The sequence below is a fragment of the Helianthus annuus genome, chromosome 14 (genome assembly GCF_002127325.2).
Source record: "Helianthus annuus cultivar XRQ/B chromosome 14, HanXRQr2.0-SUNRISE, whole genome shotgun sequence".
Taxonomy (NCBI): Eukaryota; Viridiplantae; Streptophyta; class Magnoliopsida; order Asterales; family Asteraceae; genus Helianthus; species Helianthus annuus.
Window position 1 is genome coordinate 95425679 of NC_035446.2, and position 19412 is coordinate 95445090.

The 19412-nt window shown below is 38.5% G+C and overlaps 1 protein-coding gene across 1 annotated transcript; it reads right to left on the reverse strand.

Annotated features, from left to right (window-relative positions):
- Positions 1 to 15498: 15498 nt before the first annotated feature.
- Positions 15499 to 16940, reverse strand: LOC110923308 (E3 ubiquitin-protein ligase PUB23). Its single transcript, XM_022167443.2, has one exon. The coding sequence runs from the start codon at positions 16855 to 16857 to the stop codon at positions 15616 to 15618; it is 1242 nt and encodes a 413-aa protein (XP_022023135.1). The 5' UTR covers positions 16858 to 16940; the 3' UTR covers positions 15499 to 15615.
- Positions 16941 to 19412: the final 2472 nt, after the last annotated feature.

Here is a 19412-nt window from a genome sequence, read left to right on the forward strand (position 1 = left end):
AAGAGTTTGATTAAACTTGGCTGGGATAAAAACGTTTATTTTGATTTTTTATAAGCTGTTGAAATTTACCTTTGACAGAATAATCAAACTCTTTCGAACTCACTTTGCAATATGTAAAAACAAACGCGGGTCAAGTATTTAAGTAGATGATAAATCGAACTCGCTTTGCAATATTATATTTACTTTTAATAACATATTTTTATTTTTTTCCATTTTTTAAAACCATATATTTCCTATACCATTTTTTTAATAATTCTTTTTTTCTTTTTTTAGAACATATATTAATTTATCTATTAACATGACTTTTATGTGAGAGTTGCATTTAAAATTTCCTAATGCAACTTTTTTAACAAAAGTTGCAAATTTCAACTAAATTTGCAACATTTCAAGAAAAAGGTTGCAATTTTTAAAATTTGCAACCTTTTAACAAAAAGGTTGCAAATTCAATATAATTTTGCAACCTTTTTTTTAAAAAAGGTTGCATTAGATCTTCTAATGCAACCTTTATGTTCAACAAAGTTGCGTTAGAGTCAAATGCAACACATTTGAAAAAAGGTTGCTAATAAAAAGTTGCATTAGGCCAATTTTCTAGTAGTGTTCATACACTAAACAACATAGTTTCATCAATATTCCATCATATGTAAGCTTGTGTTTATGATTTATGTTTATGTTCTTTAGTGTTCTTCTGATTAACAACATACTACATCTTTTAACCAACTACATATGAAGTAAATAAGGATCATGAGAGTCTTACAACTAGCACAAGGCTAGGGGAGAACACAAGATGATGGTGATAACAAAATTGGAGGATAATAGCAAATGATGAAGGTCCTTCAAGATTCACAAGCACCAAGCTTCATTAAACACCTTCTAATACCTTAGAATGATCTTGGAACGGTTGGATAATGGATGAAAATGGTGGTGGTGGTGGTGCTATGTTTCGGCCGAGAATGGAGGAGGAAGAAGGAGAGAGTTGTGGTGTTGGGTGTGTTGTGAGAATGATCCATCATGTTTACTTATAATCTCAATTTTAAGTATTTTCCATTGGGTTTTATGTTCCCTAAGTACACTTCCATACCTTCCACTAAATCATTAGGGATTATGCAAGATCTTAACAAGATTGAGAAGATCAAGGTGGTGGGACCACCTTATAACCGTCCCAAGGGGGGGGGGGTATCTAGTTGGGTTTAAATGGTTAGTTAGATGTTTAGTTAAGATCTTAAGTGTATTAGTTAGTGTTTATGTGTGTTTGATGTTATATAGTGTGTTAGGGTGTTCGGGGATCATGGCTAGCTCAGAATTACTAAAATAATGCTTCTAGTATAATTTTGATGTTTCGGGTCGTGTCCGGTTGTTCGGTTAGATACCGGTTCGTTAAAGTGTCAAGTTATTCCGTTTAGTGTCCTTTAAGTACCCTTTTGTGACACTTTTAATTCCCGACACTTAGGAAAGCTTACAGGACCATTTTGCCATATTTTTGCACATTCCTAGCTTGTTTAAATGTTGAATTTTGCTGAAATATGCAGAATTCTGCACTTTATGTGGGTTTTAGGCACTTTCCGGCACCTAAACTATCACCTAGTGAAGCAGTTTTATGATCCTTACTTTCCTACACACTATACTAGTGTGAAACTTAGTCTCTGGCCCATACAGGGTCTCAAAACACTGTCTGTCTATGTACTGAACATTGTCAGCATTTTTCTGAGTTATCCGCTAACTGTGCTAACCGTGCTTTGTGCATCATGTATGTCAATAAAGTTTGCATATGATAATGAGATGACGTTATGTAATATGTGATGCACATGTATGTATGATACAGAAATCAGAAAACAGTTTAAGTCATCAGTTGTAATTAAGCACAGTCATTAAACACTAATGAATATTAATTAATTGTACGGATACCTGGATTTTTGACAGTTGTCACACTCAATTCGCTTGGGAAGTGTTTTTGACACATTTTTCAAATAGACATGGGGAAAAAGCACATATTTCCTATTAATAATAATATTACCACCGCCGCCTCAAGCCGAAAATGACATCATTTCTCTAGTTAGGGCTGGCAATTCTGACACGCACACGATAACACGACACGAACCTACATGAAGTTATCATGTTTTGTGTTTGACCTTAACAGGTTTCGTGTCTAAAATAGGTCAACACGATAAGACCTTTACAGGTTTCGTGTCTAAACAGGTTAAAACCCGTTAATCTGTTAAGACCCGTTAAGTACATGTTAATAATTAAAAATTAAAAAAAAATATTATATGTGGGTGTAGACATGCATAGGTTAAACATGTTAACCTGTTAAGACCTGTTAAGTACATGTTAATAACTAAAAATTAAAAAAAAAAATATTATATGTGGGTGTAGACATGGGGTCATTAGTCGTGGGACCTTGGATGAATTATACACAAACACACGCGGTTCTTTTTCCATAATCCAAATCCTAATTTTCAAATCTCTCTCACAAACACCACCATTCACAATTCGGTTCACAGCTTCCCCAACTCGGTCGTGTTCGTGTCTTAAACAGGTCATGTTCATGTCTTAACAGGTTGTGTTCGTGTCTTAAACCGTGTCATAACAGGTCAAGTTCGTGTCTTAAACAGGTCTGTGATACGTTGGTAATTTTTTCGTGTCTTAACAGGTCGTTTCGTGTAACCTGTTTATTAACAGGTTCTTGTTTATGTTTCGAAAATCTGACACGATAAGATTTCGTGTCGTGTTCAGGTTTTCGTGTTTCAGGTTCGTTTCTTATCGTGTTCGTGTCTTAACAGATCGGGTTAACCCGTTATGTCAGCCCTTGTTCTCCTCACTTCCTCAAATCCTTTTCGGTCGGACAGTATGGTCTTCACAATGGACAAGAAACCGAAGAACATGCCACCAGTAAACGCGACACGAGTAGCACCCACTGTTGCACTACGTTGAGACTGGCCCGAATGCGGTTGGAAGACTTGTATTGCGACCACCATGGTGCTTTCATATGTTGCGTAATATGGTTCCTTATCATTTAATATGCACTATAGAATCTTGTGTTATGTTGTATGTAATTGTTTATTGCTGTAAGTAACCATTGCTAGAAATTTTGTTGACACATATACCCTTCGCTTCAAGATAAATGTAACATGAGTAAATTACAAGTTTTGTCCTTTATGTTTGTCCCAAATTTCAGGCGTTGTCCTTTACCTTTAAAATTGATGAGTTTTGTCCTTAATGTTTCAAAATTCTGCACGTTATGTCCTTTAGGGCAAACCCAGTTTATTATTATTATTTTTTTTGTTAAAACTGATCATGTGCAAGACACATGAGGGTATTTTGGTAATTTCACCTTCTTAGGGGTATTGTGTAAAGAACTTTTAATAAAGGGCTGTTTTGTACAAAATCAAAAAATAAAAGGTATCTTCTCTTTCTCTCACCCTCATCTGATTTTTCCCCCCTCTCTCTTCTCTCTCTCTCATCTGAAACACTCTTCCTCTCTCCCACCCTCCCGACCACCTGCCGCCACCCACTACCACACCACCACTGCACCACCCCCACACGGCCAACCCACAGAAATAGTCAATAATGATATGTATTATATGTGTTTTTCTCTCAAAATCAACACGGTTACCCTCTGCCTAACACCGACCACAAGCCCCTAGTTAATTAAGCACCGTCGTGGAAATGCACAGGTAGTGCTTCTTGAGTGGCCAACACTTTAAATTGTAAATAACTTAGATTCAAATTGTCAACTCTAAAGCAAAATATTGAATTAGCAATGAAGATTATTTCAAAATATCTTCTTCTATGTAGTATTTTATATCCATCCACAGAATCAGAAATGAAGTTACAATATTACCACGCCGCGACTCTGCCGCAGCTCAGCCATACGTCGCCACTTGATTCACAGCAGCGTCATCACACTTTTCTAGATCTTGAGTTTGCATCTTCCGGATCTTGATCTTAAATTTGGATCTGGCGGCTCCTCCTGGTGTGACAGTGGTGGTCCGACAGTGGTTGTGCGGTGGTGGTGTCGGGGTGGGAGTGGGTGATGGCAGATGGTGGGGGGAGGTGGAGGTGACTGGTGAGGGTGGGTGTTTTAGAGAGAGAGTAGAGAGAGAGAGTTTTATATATAAATTTTTTATTTTCTAAAACCTTTTTTCCGTAAATCTCCACCGTAACCCCTAAACTCAATCACCTCTGTTTACTTTCATTTATCTTAGATCCCATTTTTCCGTTCACACTTTTCTTCTTTAAAGATATTTCGCTTTCTTCTTCTCCAGATCTTCCAGTTTAACCAATTTCAAACAGTTTCAAAATTTAAGAAATCTATTCTTTCTTTCTGTGCCCTAATTTTATTTTCTTTTTTATCCGTACGTTTGTTCCATTTTGCCCTCTTCTTCACACCCACTTCGCCCCCATTTCTCGTTAAATCACTGCCTCTAATCTCCATTTTCAAGTAAGTTTTGGGTTTCTCATTTCATTTTTAAAATGAGATCTGAAAGTTTTGGGCATTTTTTTTTCGAAATCCGGCGTTTTCTGTTGAAGATTCTGTGTTTTTATCATTCCGGTGACTTTTCCGGCGAAATTAATTTCAGGCGAATTTAAATCTTGAACGCGAGTTCAAGTTCTCCGGCGTATTTGGTAAATACGCCGGTGGGTCACGTTTTCCGGCCTCGTTATTCCGGTGGTTTGTATCAAGTTGGCTGGGTTTTCATCTCGATTCACCAACCTTAAATACTTTCACAAAACCCTAATTCTTCAATCTTCATCTGGTCAAAAGTGGATGATTCGTTTTGTTCAAGATTGTTAGGATCTGGTGATTTGGGGAAAAAAAAGTTTGATTTGGGGAGGAAAGATTTGATTTAAAAAAAAAAAGGGAAAAGGTAGCCGAGATAATACTAATAAATAGTTGTTATTTCTTTTTGTTTTTGTTATTGTTATGGGGTGACACGCTTGTGCAGGGGGCATTTTTTTTAGGGTGGGCAACTTAGGGTTGCTACCCTCCCCCGTTTTATAAAGGGTCTTTTCTTTTGCTCCCTGAGTTTGTTCTCTTTTACCCCTAACTCCCCTTGAGTTAGCGGTTTATTGTGTTGTTTTTTTTTGTTTGCGTTTGGCTTTGCGCATGGCCCCCGCGCGTAGAGGTAGAAATGTCAAGACTGTTGGGTTGGCGTCAGCGTGTGATAGTGGGTTAAGGGCTTGCCCCCTTAAGCATTTCCACGAATGCAAGGATGGTAAACCGGGGTCTAGTGGGTTTTTTCGCCTTCTTGAACACATGCAAAGCACCCATCTTAAGACTGAAAACAGGAAGATTCATGTGAAGGAGGCTATTACTAAGGATTTGGATCTTTTTCTGGATGTGGGGGAAGTCCTAAGGGAAGGAGGCAAATGGTTATGTGGGGAGTGCATGGTTATGCATGCTCTTAGTAGGGGGTGCAAGCATGGTGATGAGATGGTGTCTTTTGCTCCAACCTCGGGGGACGTGGATGATTTCATTGTTGGGATTAGGAAGCCATGCCAAGTGGTAGCCGACACTTTTACACTCTCTCCGGAAGGGGTGGTAACCGATGTTGCCCTTCTCGAGCGTGTTTTTTCCCTCCGTTTTCAAACCGTTAAATGCATCCCCCCCAGTTGTCGACTTGCGTTCGCTCAGGTTTTAACGGGTGCCCTACGTAAAGTGGTGGCGTCTCCAGGCTCAGTTGAAAATTGGGTTCAGTTGCTTTTGTTGCCGTGTTGTACACTGAGGGTTGTCAGGCCTTCTTCCAGGCAAGAGCGGAGATCAGGAAATAGAAAATCCCTGCAGTGCAGCAGCATCTTGCAGGCGCTTGCATTGTGGAAAGATGGGTCTGGTTTCACAGATCTGGTCTCTTCTCTCTTGAATAGTGGGGGGACGTTGGGGTGCCTAGGGGGTTTTCCGGAAGGGGCGAAGACAATAAAAAGGATCCCAATATCAAGCAATGCCTGCGGAAGGTCAGGGATGGGCATTTTACGGCGGCGGTCAAAGTTTTATGTTCCGGTGGGGTTGCCCCTTTTGGAGAATCGACCATGAAAGCTCTTATTGATAAACATCCGGTGGTGCCACCCCCATCATTGCCTTCCAACCCTATTGCCCAACCCACTATTATTGCAGCAGAGGATTGCGTGCTTAAATGTATCCAATCCTTCCCTAGAGGGACATCTTGTGGCAGAGATGGGATGCGGGCTCAACACTTGTTGGACGCTATTGGTTGTGAGGGTTCGGTTAGTTTCTCGGGTCTACTCACAGCTATTACTGGAGTCGTCAACCTATGGCTTGAGGGGCTTTGCCCTAAAGTGTTGGCAGAGTTTGTGGCCTCAGCCCCCCTCACCCCCTTATTGAAACCTGATAATGGTATTAGGCCTATCGCCGTGGGGGGCATCTGGCGTAGGTTGGTCTCTAAGGTGGCTATGAAGAAGGTTGGGAAGGACATGGCCCAGTATTTGGGGGATTTTCAATTCGGGGTTGGTACACCAAATGGGGCGGAGGCGGTGCTTCATAGTGCGAACAGGTTCCTGAACTCTTTTCATGAAGATGGGTCCATGGCCTTGCTTACGGTAGACTTTACCAATGCTTTCAACATGGTTGACCGCTCAGCGTTCCTCCAGCAGGTCCACCAACGTTGTCCATCTATCTATCGGTGGGTCAAGTTCTTGTACGCCCAACCTGCTAGGTTGTATGTTGGCAGTGAGTGTATTGGGGCCACCACTGGAGTGCAACAGGGAGATCCATTGGGGCCCCTTCTCTTTGCCCTAGCCTTACACCCCCTTATTCTCCGTGTCCAGGAGCACTGTAACCTCCCCTTTAATGCTTGGTATTTGGATGATGGCACGATTATAGGTAATGCAATAGAAGTTGCTAAAGCCTTGGACATCATCAACACGGAGGGACCATCCCTAGGGCTCCATCTCAATATTAAGAAAACGGAAGTGTACTGGCCATCATGTGACGGTCTCAAGGATCAGGACGGCCTTTTCCCGAGAGGGATAGGTAGACCTGAGAGGGGGGTTAAGCTCCTTGGGGGGGGCGGTTAGCCGAGATTCTGCTTTTATCGGGGATTTAGCTGGGCGGCGGGCATCGGCAGCGGTTGACCTTATGAAACTCCTGCCCTGCCTCCAGGACCCCCAGTGCGAGCTTCTTCTTTTAAGATCTTGCATGGGGGTAGCTAAGTTACTATTTGGGTTGCGGACCTGCCAACCCCACTTGATGGCAAATGCAGTATCCTGTTTTGACGATGGTCTCCGAGAGGCTATTGAAGACATTGTTGTTTGCGGGGGGTCCTACTTTGGTGACCTTCAGTGGCGTTTGGCATCTTTGCCGATGCGTTTGGGTGGTTTGGGCCTCCTCTCAGCTCGGGAGGTTGGAGTTTATGCTTTTGTGGCGTCTAGAGCTCAGTCGTATGTATTGCAAGACCATATCCTTCGGAACAGTGGAGTTGTTAAGCTTGATGTAGACTACCAACAGGCCCTTGAGTACTTAAGTGTCTCTCTTCCAGACTTTGATATTGGCGGTTTCTCTAATATGGACACCGCCCCCCCCCAAAGCCACAAAAAACTTTGGCGAATGCTCTATTTGACAAAATCGCTCAGAGTCTAGGAGAAACATTTGATCTGTCTCAACGCCAGAAGGCGGTGATTGAGTGCTTGAAAGGCCCCCATGCGCAAGACTTTTTAACTGTTATCCCGATCGAGGGGCTAGGGCAATGCATGTCGGCTGTTGAGTATAGGGCTATCCTCAAATACCGGCTGATGATCCCTATGTATCCAGAAGATGAAACCTGCCCAATCTGCCGTAAAGCCTGCATGGATAAATACGGGGAGCATGCTGTTCATTGTAAGGAGCTCCCTGGTTTCAAATATCGGCATGACTGGGTGAGAGATGTTTTGGGGGACATCTTGAGGAGGGCGGGGATTTCTGCGAAGAAGGAGGCCCCTGTGAATTTCCTTACAGACCCCATGGAAGGGAGATCTACACTGAGACCAGCGGATCTGCTCGTCTTTGGCTGGGCAGGAGGGAAACATGCTTGTGTGGATCTCACAGGAGTCTCCCCCTTAGCTGGTTTAAGGGAAAGCGGGTTTGTAGCAGGACAAGCTATAAGGAAAGCAGAATCAAAAAAGGTGGATAAACACGCTAAAGCATGTGCTGATAACCAACATGTATTTGTCCCCTTCGCCTTCGACACCTTTGGCTCCCTAGCTCCAGAAGCTATCCGTTTGTTGACTAGGGTCCACAAGGTTGTCCATAACAGTTGCTCATCAACAGGGGGGCAGGGGTTTGTCTTTAATAGGCTAGGGTTTGCTATTCAGAAAGGGGTAGCGGCGCAGCTTGTTGCTCGCTTACCTGCGCTATTGATGTAAAGTAATCAAATTTGAATGAGTATCTTATAAACGTTCAATTGAAACCTTTTTTAAATAAGGGGAAAGACAAGTGGGAAGTGAAATGCCATTTTTACCCTCATGTGCACTGCACATGACTTAATTTAACTGAAAATTATAACTGGGTTTGCCATAAAGGACGTAACGTGCAACATTTTCAAACATTAAGAACAAAAGTCATCAATTTTAAAGGTAAAAGACAGCGCCTGAAATTTGGGACAAACATAAAGGACAAAACTTGTAATTTACTCATGTAACATTTTAATTGATTCTTACCAGGGCGGCTCAAATATTTTGGAGGCCCAAAGCAATACAAAAATTCGAGGCCCTTTTTGTTTTTATTTTCTTTTGATATCGAAATTACTAAGAATAAACTTATATATGAATCTTATATAATATCTAGTGAATTTATAAGCTTAGAAGTATTTAGAGACATTTAATTTACTTTATTAAAATCAATTCACCTAAATATGTTTTAACTTATAAGGATTATAGTTTTAACCAAATGTACATAAATATTCTTTAATACTTTTAATTTACATTTTTATATTTGTAAAAATAATACACTAGCTAAATATATAAGAATTTGTTAATGAAACTAAACAGATGATAACAAGAAAACTTTTAACTAAAATATGATTAATTAAATTTTGAATTGATGACAAAAAAAAAATGAATGCTATGGAAGAAAGTTGTGGATGTTGGGACTCGAACCGAAGCCTAAGTGGGAAAACCAAACAATTTAACCACTAGATTATAATTATGTTATCTCTTTCATTGATTAAAGCAATTATAATATCCACATCTAACCTATATATATTTTTGTTAAATGATGCCCTATAAAATTTGAGGCCTCAAAATTTTGGTGGCCTAAAGCAATGGTTTTATTTGGATTGGGCTTAAGCCGGCCCTGATTCTTACACTTATATATAGTTAGGATCGTATGAGAAGCACGGGTCTAATTGAGAAACTTAAAAAGCATTCTGTACCACACATTTTTCCTAAGCTTTCCGTAATATACATATATGTATAGTTTAAACTTGACTAAATACATATGTGTATAATTCAATTTTTGACAATATACATATATGTATAGTCAATTTTAAACTATAATGTGTATATTACAAAAAACTTAGGGAAATGTATGGTTCAGAATGTTTCTCAAGTTTTCTAACAGAGTGGACTTTTCGTAGGATACCTAACATATATATATGTGTGTACTATATATCTACAAAATTTAAAATATATATATCTACATAATTTAAAATATACAATATATTCCAATAATTGTAGGGTCATCGTTTACTGATTTATTCGTTCATGTCCCACCTTAAGTGTGAAAGTAAGAAATATATGGTGGTGTGTACCCAATGTAAGTCTTAAGTGAAACAAAGAGTAGTTGTTCGGTCTCGATGGCTCGTTAATTTGGTTTATGTGATATTACCCTCTGTCTCGTTTGCTTTAAAATGACTATTTCTGATGGAGAAATACAGTCACCAAGCCTTTTCATTATAAAATGTTGCTACTTCTAGTTAATGGTTCCGCTTTCAGTATTTTGCATGGCCTGTAAGGCTGCTGTAGAGAAGTTTTATACGTATCTATATGAACATTTAGGAAATAAAGTGGAATAATAAAAAAGGCGATCAATATATTATTTGAGTTGCATGGTGGCTACTTTTACAAATAGAATAATAAACACAAACAATAGCATTAGGTGACTGGTAAGTAGAAGCTTGCGACCATAATCCTTTATTTATTTTGATTTTTAGATTTGTTTTCATTGTAAAGTATCATAAATCACGTGGCAACAATATCCCTTGTACATATTTATAATTTATTTAATCTCATATTTTAGTTATTTATCTTGCTCTTTAATGTATTCTTTAAATGGAAGGTCATGTATAGCATATATAATAATATTTTTGCTCAATCAATTAATTAGGTACTATAGTACTTCAAATATCAAGAGCTAGACATCAAACATATTACAAATAAATTACTCGATTGAATGTGGCCAGTTTTGTGGATTCAATACCAAACAATTTATTGTTATAACTAATCAGTTAATCAACTTTTATTTCATATTCGAGTTAAATGCTTGGTTGGTTCTTGTGGTTTGCGAAAATTGTAGACTTGGTACTAATGGTTTACTAATTACACACTTGGTCCTAGTGGTTGCAATTTTTAAACTCGGGTGGTCCTTAACACTAACCTTTGTTAAATTTTTCAGTTAAGTATATAAGAAATGACCAAAGTACCCTTAATTATTAAAAACACAAAAATAAAAATAGTTTGTAACTAAAACAATATTTAAATCTTTATTTATGGGTTCAGCCTATTTCTTCTTCACCTAAATCTGATAATCAAAGACATCTTCAACCATTATTCCGGCAATGACGTCACAGATCAAAAATATCAGTAGTGTTGTATGATACAGAGTCATCGTCATCAACAACGATATCACCGTCACCGGCGAGTAGAGGAATATCATCCTCGCTGGAGTAGAACACGCTAGAGGAAACTGACGCACCGGAATGAATCTCCGATTGACGGTCTTCTAGAGCATTGTTGTTATTATTAGTCTCGAAACCACTGCGATTACAGTTATTATCTGCATCGACGTTAAGATCTAGCATCTTCGATCCTTGAAGCGTGAAAACAAGCTCGAGATGTATGATTATTCAACCCGAACAAGCTCTGCAGCTCATTCCGATGAATCAATAGCCGGTTTTTAGGTTTCCGATCAAATCATGTGTTCTCGTGAAAGGATTAGCTCTGTGTGTGTGAGTGTATGAGAGAGAGAGATAGAGGGATTAGAATAGTGAGGGGTGAGCCTTTTTTTTGGATTTTTTTATGTTTTAATTGCTCAGGGATAATTTAGTCATTTCATAAAGACTTAACTGGAAAATTTAACAAAGGTTAGTGTTAAGAACCACTCGAGTTTAAAAATTACAACCACTGGGACCAAGTGTGTAATTAGTAAACCATTAGCACCAAGTCTGCAATTTTCGCAAACCGCAGGGACTAACCAAGCATTTAACTCTTCATATTCTTTGAATCATCACACATGTGTGAACCTAAAGCTCATGACTTATTTTTTGGGAAATTTACCAAAATGTCAGTTGACCAACCGTGTTTTCAAATTTGACATGTTTCTACGTCCATGGACGGACCTCTGAGCATGGGATGAGTCGGCGTATCATGTTGAAGAGTCCATGTCCATCTGAAGCGTTAGTGGACTCTTCCGAAATGTCGGTGGACTCTTCCGAAGCGTCGTTGGACTCTTCCGAAGCGTCGGTGGACTCTTCCGAAGGAGCGTGATACATGGACTCTTCAACATGATACGTCGACTCATCCTATGCTCAGAGGTCTGTCCACGGACGCAGGAACGTCACAAATTCGAAAACATGGTTGGTCAACTGACATTTTTGTAATTTTCCCTATTTTTTTCCTTTCAAAATGGGATTTCCACCGTGTCAAAGCCTTCATTCAGTGATTAGTTGTTGACTATTTGAAGTAGGGGGTATGGGTTTGAATTTAAAATGAAAATTCTAGAAAAAATGAATCATAATCTTTCTATTTATAGGTAAGGAATATGTCTTACCCTATATAGATCTTCTTCAGGTGTTATCTAATCATATACACCTTCCGTAGATAAACCTTCCTTAGATAAACATTTCCTTATATATTACTTCCTTATATATACCTTTCTTATATATTATCTACCCCACATATTTATATACTATTAATTTGAAAAATGTTTGTGCATAATGAGTTTGTACATGATGCTTAATGAGTTTTTTTGTGCATAGTTGTGTTATACATGATGCTTAGTGGTGTTCAGTGGCGAAGCTTGAGATTTCCGACAGAGGGGTCGAAAACATATATACCCAAAAGTTTCTATAGAACCGGGGGTCAAAAACCTGTTTAACCAAAAATTTCTATACGAAAACTACATACGCTCCACTACTGAGCGAAAAGTTTGGGGGGTCGGCCACCCCCTCCTGCTCTACTTAAGTTGCGCCCTTGGTGGTGTTGTACCCCATGTTTTGGGGGTTTTTCAAAAAAAAAATTGATGTTTCCCTTTAAACCCAAAACTACTTGATTTTGTAGTTTTAACCCAAAAGTTTTTAGTTTTTTCAATTTAACCTCACAACCTTTTTACTTTCAGCTTTGATCCCCTATGTTTTTCTTATTTTGCAAAATTTTTCGTTTTACGTTTAGATATAAATTTTGCGACTTAACACGGCACAATGTGTGTGTCTGGTTCAACGATTTTATGTTTTGTTATACGCTTTGTTCTAAATTTTGCGAGTTAACATGGGGCAACGTACGTGTGTGGTTCAGTGTGTTTACGTCGTCTATTTTTCCCGTTTGATAAGTTCGTCACAACGTTCGAGTCCTAAATCGAGTTAGTTATTATTTTCTATGTTTATATGTCGGTCTAATTATTCCACGTTAAGACGCTGCAACTTCAATGTTGGTGGTCGTTGGCTATAGTGTGGCATTAGTGCTATTTGTCACGGTTTTACATCCCCGCCGCAACGCGGGGAACTTAATATAATAGATTATTTATATGGATACAAGTCATGTAACATAGTAATTATGATACCTAGGGGTGTTCAAAACTATCCGTATCCGAAAATCTGATCCGAAATATCCGAATCCGAAATACCCGAAAATTCGGATATTCGAATTTTTCGGTTTCGGATTCGAATAGTGATTTTAAATTTTTTCGGATATTTCGGATATCCGAAAATTTAATTTTTATTTTTTTCAGATATCCGAATATCCGAAAATATCCGAAGTATCCGAAAATATCCGAAATATGTGAAAAATATCCGAAAATATCTGAAATATCCGAAAACTTATATTCGGATATTCGAAACTATCCGAAATATCTGGTTCCGAATATGAAAAAATAATAAAAATTAAATAAAAAAGTTGGATTTCGGATATCCGTTTCACTATCCGAATCTGTATCCGAAATTTCGGATACGGATTCGGATACTGAAATTTGGTATCCGAAAATTTCGGATGTCCAGTTTTGAACACCCCTAAATTGATACCATTAATTATATTGAGATTATTTGGTTAATTACTTATTTGTAAAAGATAGTAATACAGATTTAACCGACAAAAACATCTTTGACACATTGCAAATGTGAATCTGATCAACAACATGTCAATTTCGTTGGCGGCGGCACAACGCGCGCGGGTCAATCTTCTAGTTATAATATAATATTTAACACGATTTGAGTTTAACATGAAATTTATAGGTTACGATTTAGTATAAACTAGTAACTATTTAGATGTTATCTAACTCATGCATATCTTTTTTAATGTTAAGTTATTAAACTTACTTAACCGTTTTGTTGCTATACTTAGTTGTTTAACTAATTAAAATTTACTTTAATCATTTAATTAAGTAACTTACTTAGCTGATTAATTAATTAACTTTCTTAACTGGTTAACTTATTTAGCTGTTAAGTTTCATTTCCTGTTAAGTTTCCTTAGCTGTTAAGTTTTCTTACCTATTAAGTTTTCTTAACTGCTAAGTTTTCTTAACCGTTAAGTTATTTTAACCACTAAGTTTTCTTAACCGTTAGGTTTTCTTAACTACTAAGTTTTCTTAACCGTTAAGTTGTCTAAACTACTAAGTTTTCTTAATCGTTAAGTTATCTGGTTTAGTAGCCCCCTGGTTATGAGTTCTAATTTTTAGGTACAATGTAACTCGTATTAGTGTATTAACTCAGTTCAACTTTAACGATGATTACGAGATCAAAACCCACAATGAATGAAAAAGTATAGCCTTATTCAGGCAACACTTAAACATCCGTTGATTTGGTTTCAATCGATCGGACAGGGTACCGTACCAGTGATTCGGTTAGCACTCTGATTGCGGGCAGAGTTTTGGCACTTCAGGTATTTGGGTATAATACCAGAATTTCAGAGAGAAAGAAAGAAAATTTTGAGCGAAGTTGAATGTCTGATGCTCGCTCAATATATAGCTAAAATATCGCGCCCCGCGATAGCCTAAGGCTATTCTATCCCAGCCCGCGAGACTATGTAACTAGGGCATAGGTGGCATGACTCAAAGGGTAGACTTGACATGTGGACGACACGTGTCCTACACGTGTCTCAGGCGGTTTACAAGATCCTTGCGGCCCGCGAGGGATCATTATGAGTGTGTCGCGGCCTGCGACAAACATAAAATTCTTAATTTTTCCATTTTTCATGTCGGGTCTCGTCGTACACGTTTAGGGTTTTAATTACGGATTATTGTGGGATTTTTTTGAGGGTTGTTACACCTAAGGTGCTCTTCACATTCTTTCTTACTGCGAGAATAGATAAGTATGTCATCGATGAAAACAATGACAAAATTATCTAGATATGGTTTGTAGACTCTATTCACGAGTTCCATGAATGTTGCAGGTGCATTAGTGAGCCCAACCGACATGACCAAGAACTTATAATGCCCATATCTTTTCCTAAAAGGAGTCTTGGGGTATCTTCACTCATGACCTTCAATTGGTGGTTAACAAGATCGTACATAGATCTTGAAGAAGTAGCTTGCCCCTTGCAGTTAATCAAAGAGATCATCAGTCCTAGGCAAAGGGTAGTGATTCTTAATGGTTATCTTATTCAGCTCTAGTTAGTCGATGCATATTCGCATCGGCCATCCTTCTTCTTGACAAATAGGATACGAGCTAAATTATAGCCGACGGCTAAGGCTTAGCCACCGATTTTAGATGTGTTGGCTTTTTATTTGTTTGCTTTTAGTCCTTGCTGTGGTTTACGAAAGGTTTCGTGCCAGACTAATTCCTAGCCATCTTAGCTAGCGATATTTTTTGTCGGCTCAATTTTCATGTTTGTTAGACAATGAATAATATAAAAGAATTGATATCTATTAAAGTGAGTTATATTTGTTGTGATATATAAATTAGTATATCAGTGAACCTTATGCATCTATGTTGGATAGATTATGAATCATTTTCGATCCCAATTTGGGGATAAACCATAGAATCACAACTTTTTTAAAACAAAAATGCTCCTTACCTTTCAGATGCCAAATTTCAAGAACGTCAATAACTCACCAATCTTCCTTCACAAGAAAAAAAAAAGAACAACAAACTAATCTTTCTTCTTTTTCCATAATTTGATACGATGCAAAATCGGTTCTTTACCACATATAAAGTAAAATAATGTACAATTGAACATCCTTAAATCCTTGATGCATCTATACTAAGATGGATAAGAAGAAACCAAATTATAAGGTATACAAGAAGAATTCTTCCAAACCCTAGAATGCATTTTCAGAATCTCCCTAGCTTTCTCGCTAGTCTTACTCCCACAATAATCTACCTGCAACAGAAAGCATAGTTTCCCCACCACTCCCAACTGCAACATCTCTTGTAGAACACTTGCATTGCCCGAAAACTTCGCGATCGAATGAAGTATCCGAACCGCCCTCTCACTCGCCACAGCCGAAACACGAAAGATCTTCTTCGAAACGACAGCCAAACCCGCACCATGCTTGAGCAATTCCGCTCGTCCATCCGCACACAAACAAAGCTGGTGTAAAAGCATTAACACCATCTCTATGATCCTCTTTTCGGTATTGTCGAGTAGTATGTCGACCAATACCGGAACTGCTCCGGCTTCCACTGTCTTTACCCTATTCCTCCCCCATGGACAAACTCCAATGAGTAGTTTCATTGCAGCTTTGGTGGTTTTTTGTGAAATTTGGTTCACCAAGATACGTGTAAGCTCGGTGAAGAAGTGAGGCTTTAGCGACATGACCTGAACCGGCTCCACCACCTCCATCATCGACTTGAGCAGCAACACTGCATATGTTCGCGACTCGTCGTTGTCGGTTCGTTGCATTGTGCGAGTTAACGCTTCAATGAACTCCCCGTTTCTTCCGAACAACGCCTTAAGACCGGTTTGGGACATATGAAGATGATAAAGAATACTAACAGCTTCATCGGAAAATTCTCCGGCAGCAGATGATGACGTCATATTAGTACTATTAGGGTTAGTTATGACGTCAGCTAGGTATTCAGCTGCTCCAACGGCTTCCACAGACCGTTTATTCATATCACTCTCCAACACAATGGTTTTCAGTCTCTTTAAACTCTTCATTTGCAAGTTTGGAGTCTTTAAGTCTTGTAGAAGCTTTAAGATTTGCGGTTTCGATACCGGAAGTCGTGGAGTGGGAAATCTTTCGAACCCGAACGGGGCGTTAATCGTGCACCAAGACTGGATCAATCTACGAAGGGTGTGGTTCGGGGTGAGCTCGATATCGGTTAGGACTTGTTTGGTTATGGGACAAGTGTCATTCTTTTTGTTGCTTAACCATTTTTCAATGGATTCACGATCATATGTGATGCCTGTAGAGAGTATTACAGGATCTTTCATAATCTCTAAAGAAATAGGACATACAAAAAATGAAGGAATCTCTATACACTTTTCAGAATCACTCATTATAGCTAGTACAGAATCTAAATATGGGATGTTGTTGTTGTGAATCTTGAATGAAGTTGTGAAGAATTATTGGAACTTTTTGGTTTAAGTGGTTGTGAATAATGATTATGAAATGTGAAGTTTTGTATTTATACACAGGTTTAATGGGTAGGGAAGTCGGTCATGTTTTGTGATACAATAAAAAGTCAAAACACCACAAAGGTGAGATGAATCGTGGTCAAAGGGAGAGAGGATGTTTGACTTTTCAAAAGTGTCTTGGAGGCTCGAGAAAGACAACCCACGTAGGGACAACTTTGAACTGAAGTGTGTGGGCAATGTGTGTTTAAAGTGTGTGGATGGATAAGTACAATTGTCGATCATATTAGTTTATTATTAGTGTGAAAAAGGAACAGTTGGACACACGTTTAAAGTAATTAATAATAAGAGTTGATTAAAAAACCTTTTATGATATGTTAATAAGTTTGCATTCAAAGACTTTTTATAGATATATAATTAAAGGTTTAATAGTTTTTATTTTCCATTGATCATAATTAATATATACATTCTTTGACTTCATTTTTTAAACATGTATCGTTATTGATTTCTAGTACTATCATCTTTTAACCCTATCCCTCTATCAACAATATAGTGAAACAATAGTAAAACAGGAGTAATCAAGATCCTAACCTCCGTTGTGGATGAGGGATGTCTCCTAGGCTGGATTTCTTGTGACTAGGGCTGTAAACGAACTGAACCTTCAGCAAACAGTTCGTGAACCGTTTGGCGGTAAGTTCGTTTATGTTCGTTTGTTTAATAAACGAACGAACATAAACAAGAAATTTCGTTTGATTAGTTATATGAACGACCATGAACAGAGGTCTCGTTCATTCGATTGTGTTCATGAACGTTCGTTAAGGTGTTCGTGAACATTCGTTGATTTGCGTTCGTTTATGTTCGTATGTTTGTGTTTTAATTGAAGATCTTTGTATTTTCTTATATTTTATTTGTGCTTTTTATATTATTAAACTTTTATTTATTTTATTTCCCTAAAAAATAAACTAGGAAACCCACTTTCACCTTGTTTATGCATCATTTCCCTTTCATTTCTCATTATTTACATCCACGAATACGATCGACCTCCGTTACACAATAAGGCATTCAAGTTCGAGTGCTACTCTCTGGGCCATCTATCTTTATCCTTCATCGCGTTCGCCAAATTTATTTGTGTTCGTTTGTGTTCGTGAACCGTTCGCGAACACGCTCATTTCCTTAATGAACGAGCACGAACATAAAATCTCGTTCGGTAAGTGTTCATGAATTGTTCGTGAACACATTTATTTTCTTAACGAACAAACACGAATAAGGCCTTGTTCGTGTTCATTCGGTTCGTTTACAGCCCTACTTGTAAGCGCCTGTTAAGAAGCAAAAGTAACGTTAGTCTCATCACAGGAAAAAGTTCTCCTGCAGTCTCTGAGGTGAGATCGAACAAGTAATTTGTTATCTGCAGAGGCGGTCCTAAGGATTCAGGTTATGCATCAGAGCCAGAAAATATATGCCCCTTACCCTCGTATTTAGATATTACAACTCAAATGCAATTAATAACATGATGCCATTTTTATTACTTGTATTTTTCATTTATCTGCCAGACCAAATCGAGAATCAACCTATCATATTTTTAAATTATTTTTTTTTCACTTTGAACAGGTTAGATACAAAAGAAAATCACTTTGAACAAGTTTTACGAGACGATCATTCACATCTATATATAACCGGGAATTTTTAAATTGCTATGCCCCTGGAAAAAGCGTGCCCCGGCCAAGCGCCCACATTAGGGATGAGCATTTGGTACCGGGTACCGGGTACTGGTACCCATTTTCCCCGTTTTCCGGTACCAGTCGGGTACCATGCGCATCCCTAGCCCACATTGCCCCTCCTTAGAGCATACCCTGGTTGTTTGGAGGTGATAACGTGGAATTAGAGAGTAGAGAGAGATTAGGGTGTAAGCGTGGGAACAAAATGTTCTTACCGAATGGGCCTAAGACACTCTTATATAGGCAGGGGCTCCCATCTAAGCTAAGCTTGGCGCCCAGCTCGACTTCTTCTTTTATGTAGTTTCTTTCCTCCCTTCTCCAGGTGCAATGATGCAAGTTTTGGTCAAAGAGACCAGGTTAACCTTTTCCAAGGGTGACGTTCAATTCCCTAGACCGTTCTTTTTAGAAATTAATGCTTGTCCTGAAGTGCTGACATACTGACTCTTATATTGTTTGGGTACTATAGCAAGATGTTTTTAGCCATCTTTGTATCATAACTATTGTATGGAGCTACTATATATGCTTCTTTGCTTCTTGGTTAGCGGATTTAGATATCCGCTTCATCAATGAAATGAATATAGTGGAACAATAATAAAATGGGAATAATCAAACCCCTAACACTACATCGCAAATGTAGTGGAAAAGGTGTACTACGCGCAAAATTAGTGTTCACTACTTTTTTCGACGAACAACCAATGAGCGGTTTGGTTTGGGTTAGCTAACGAGCCTAAAAGGTAGGTTGTTGGCAAGTTAATGACATATACC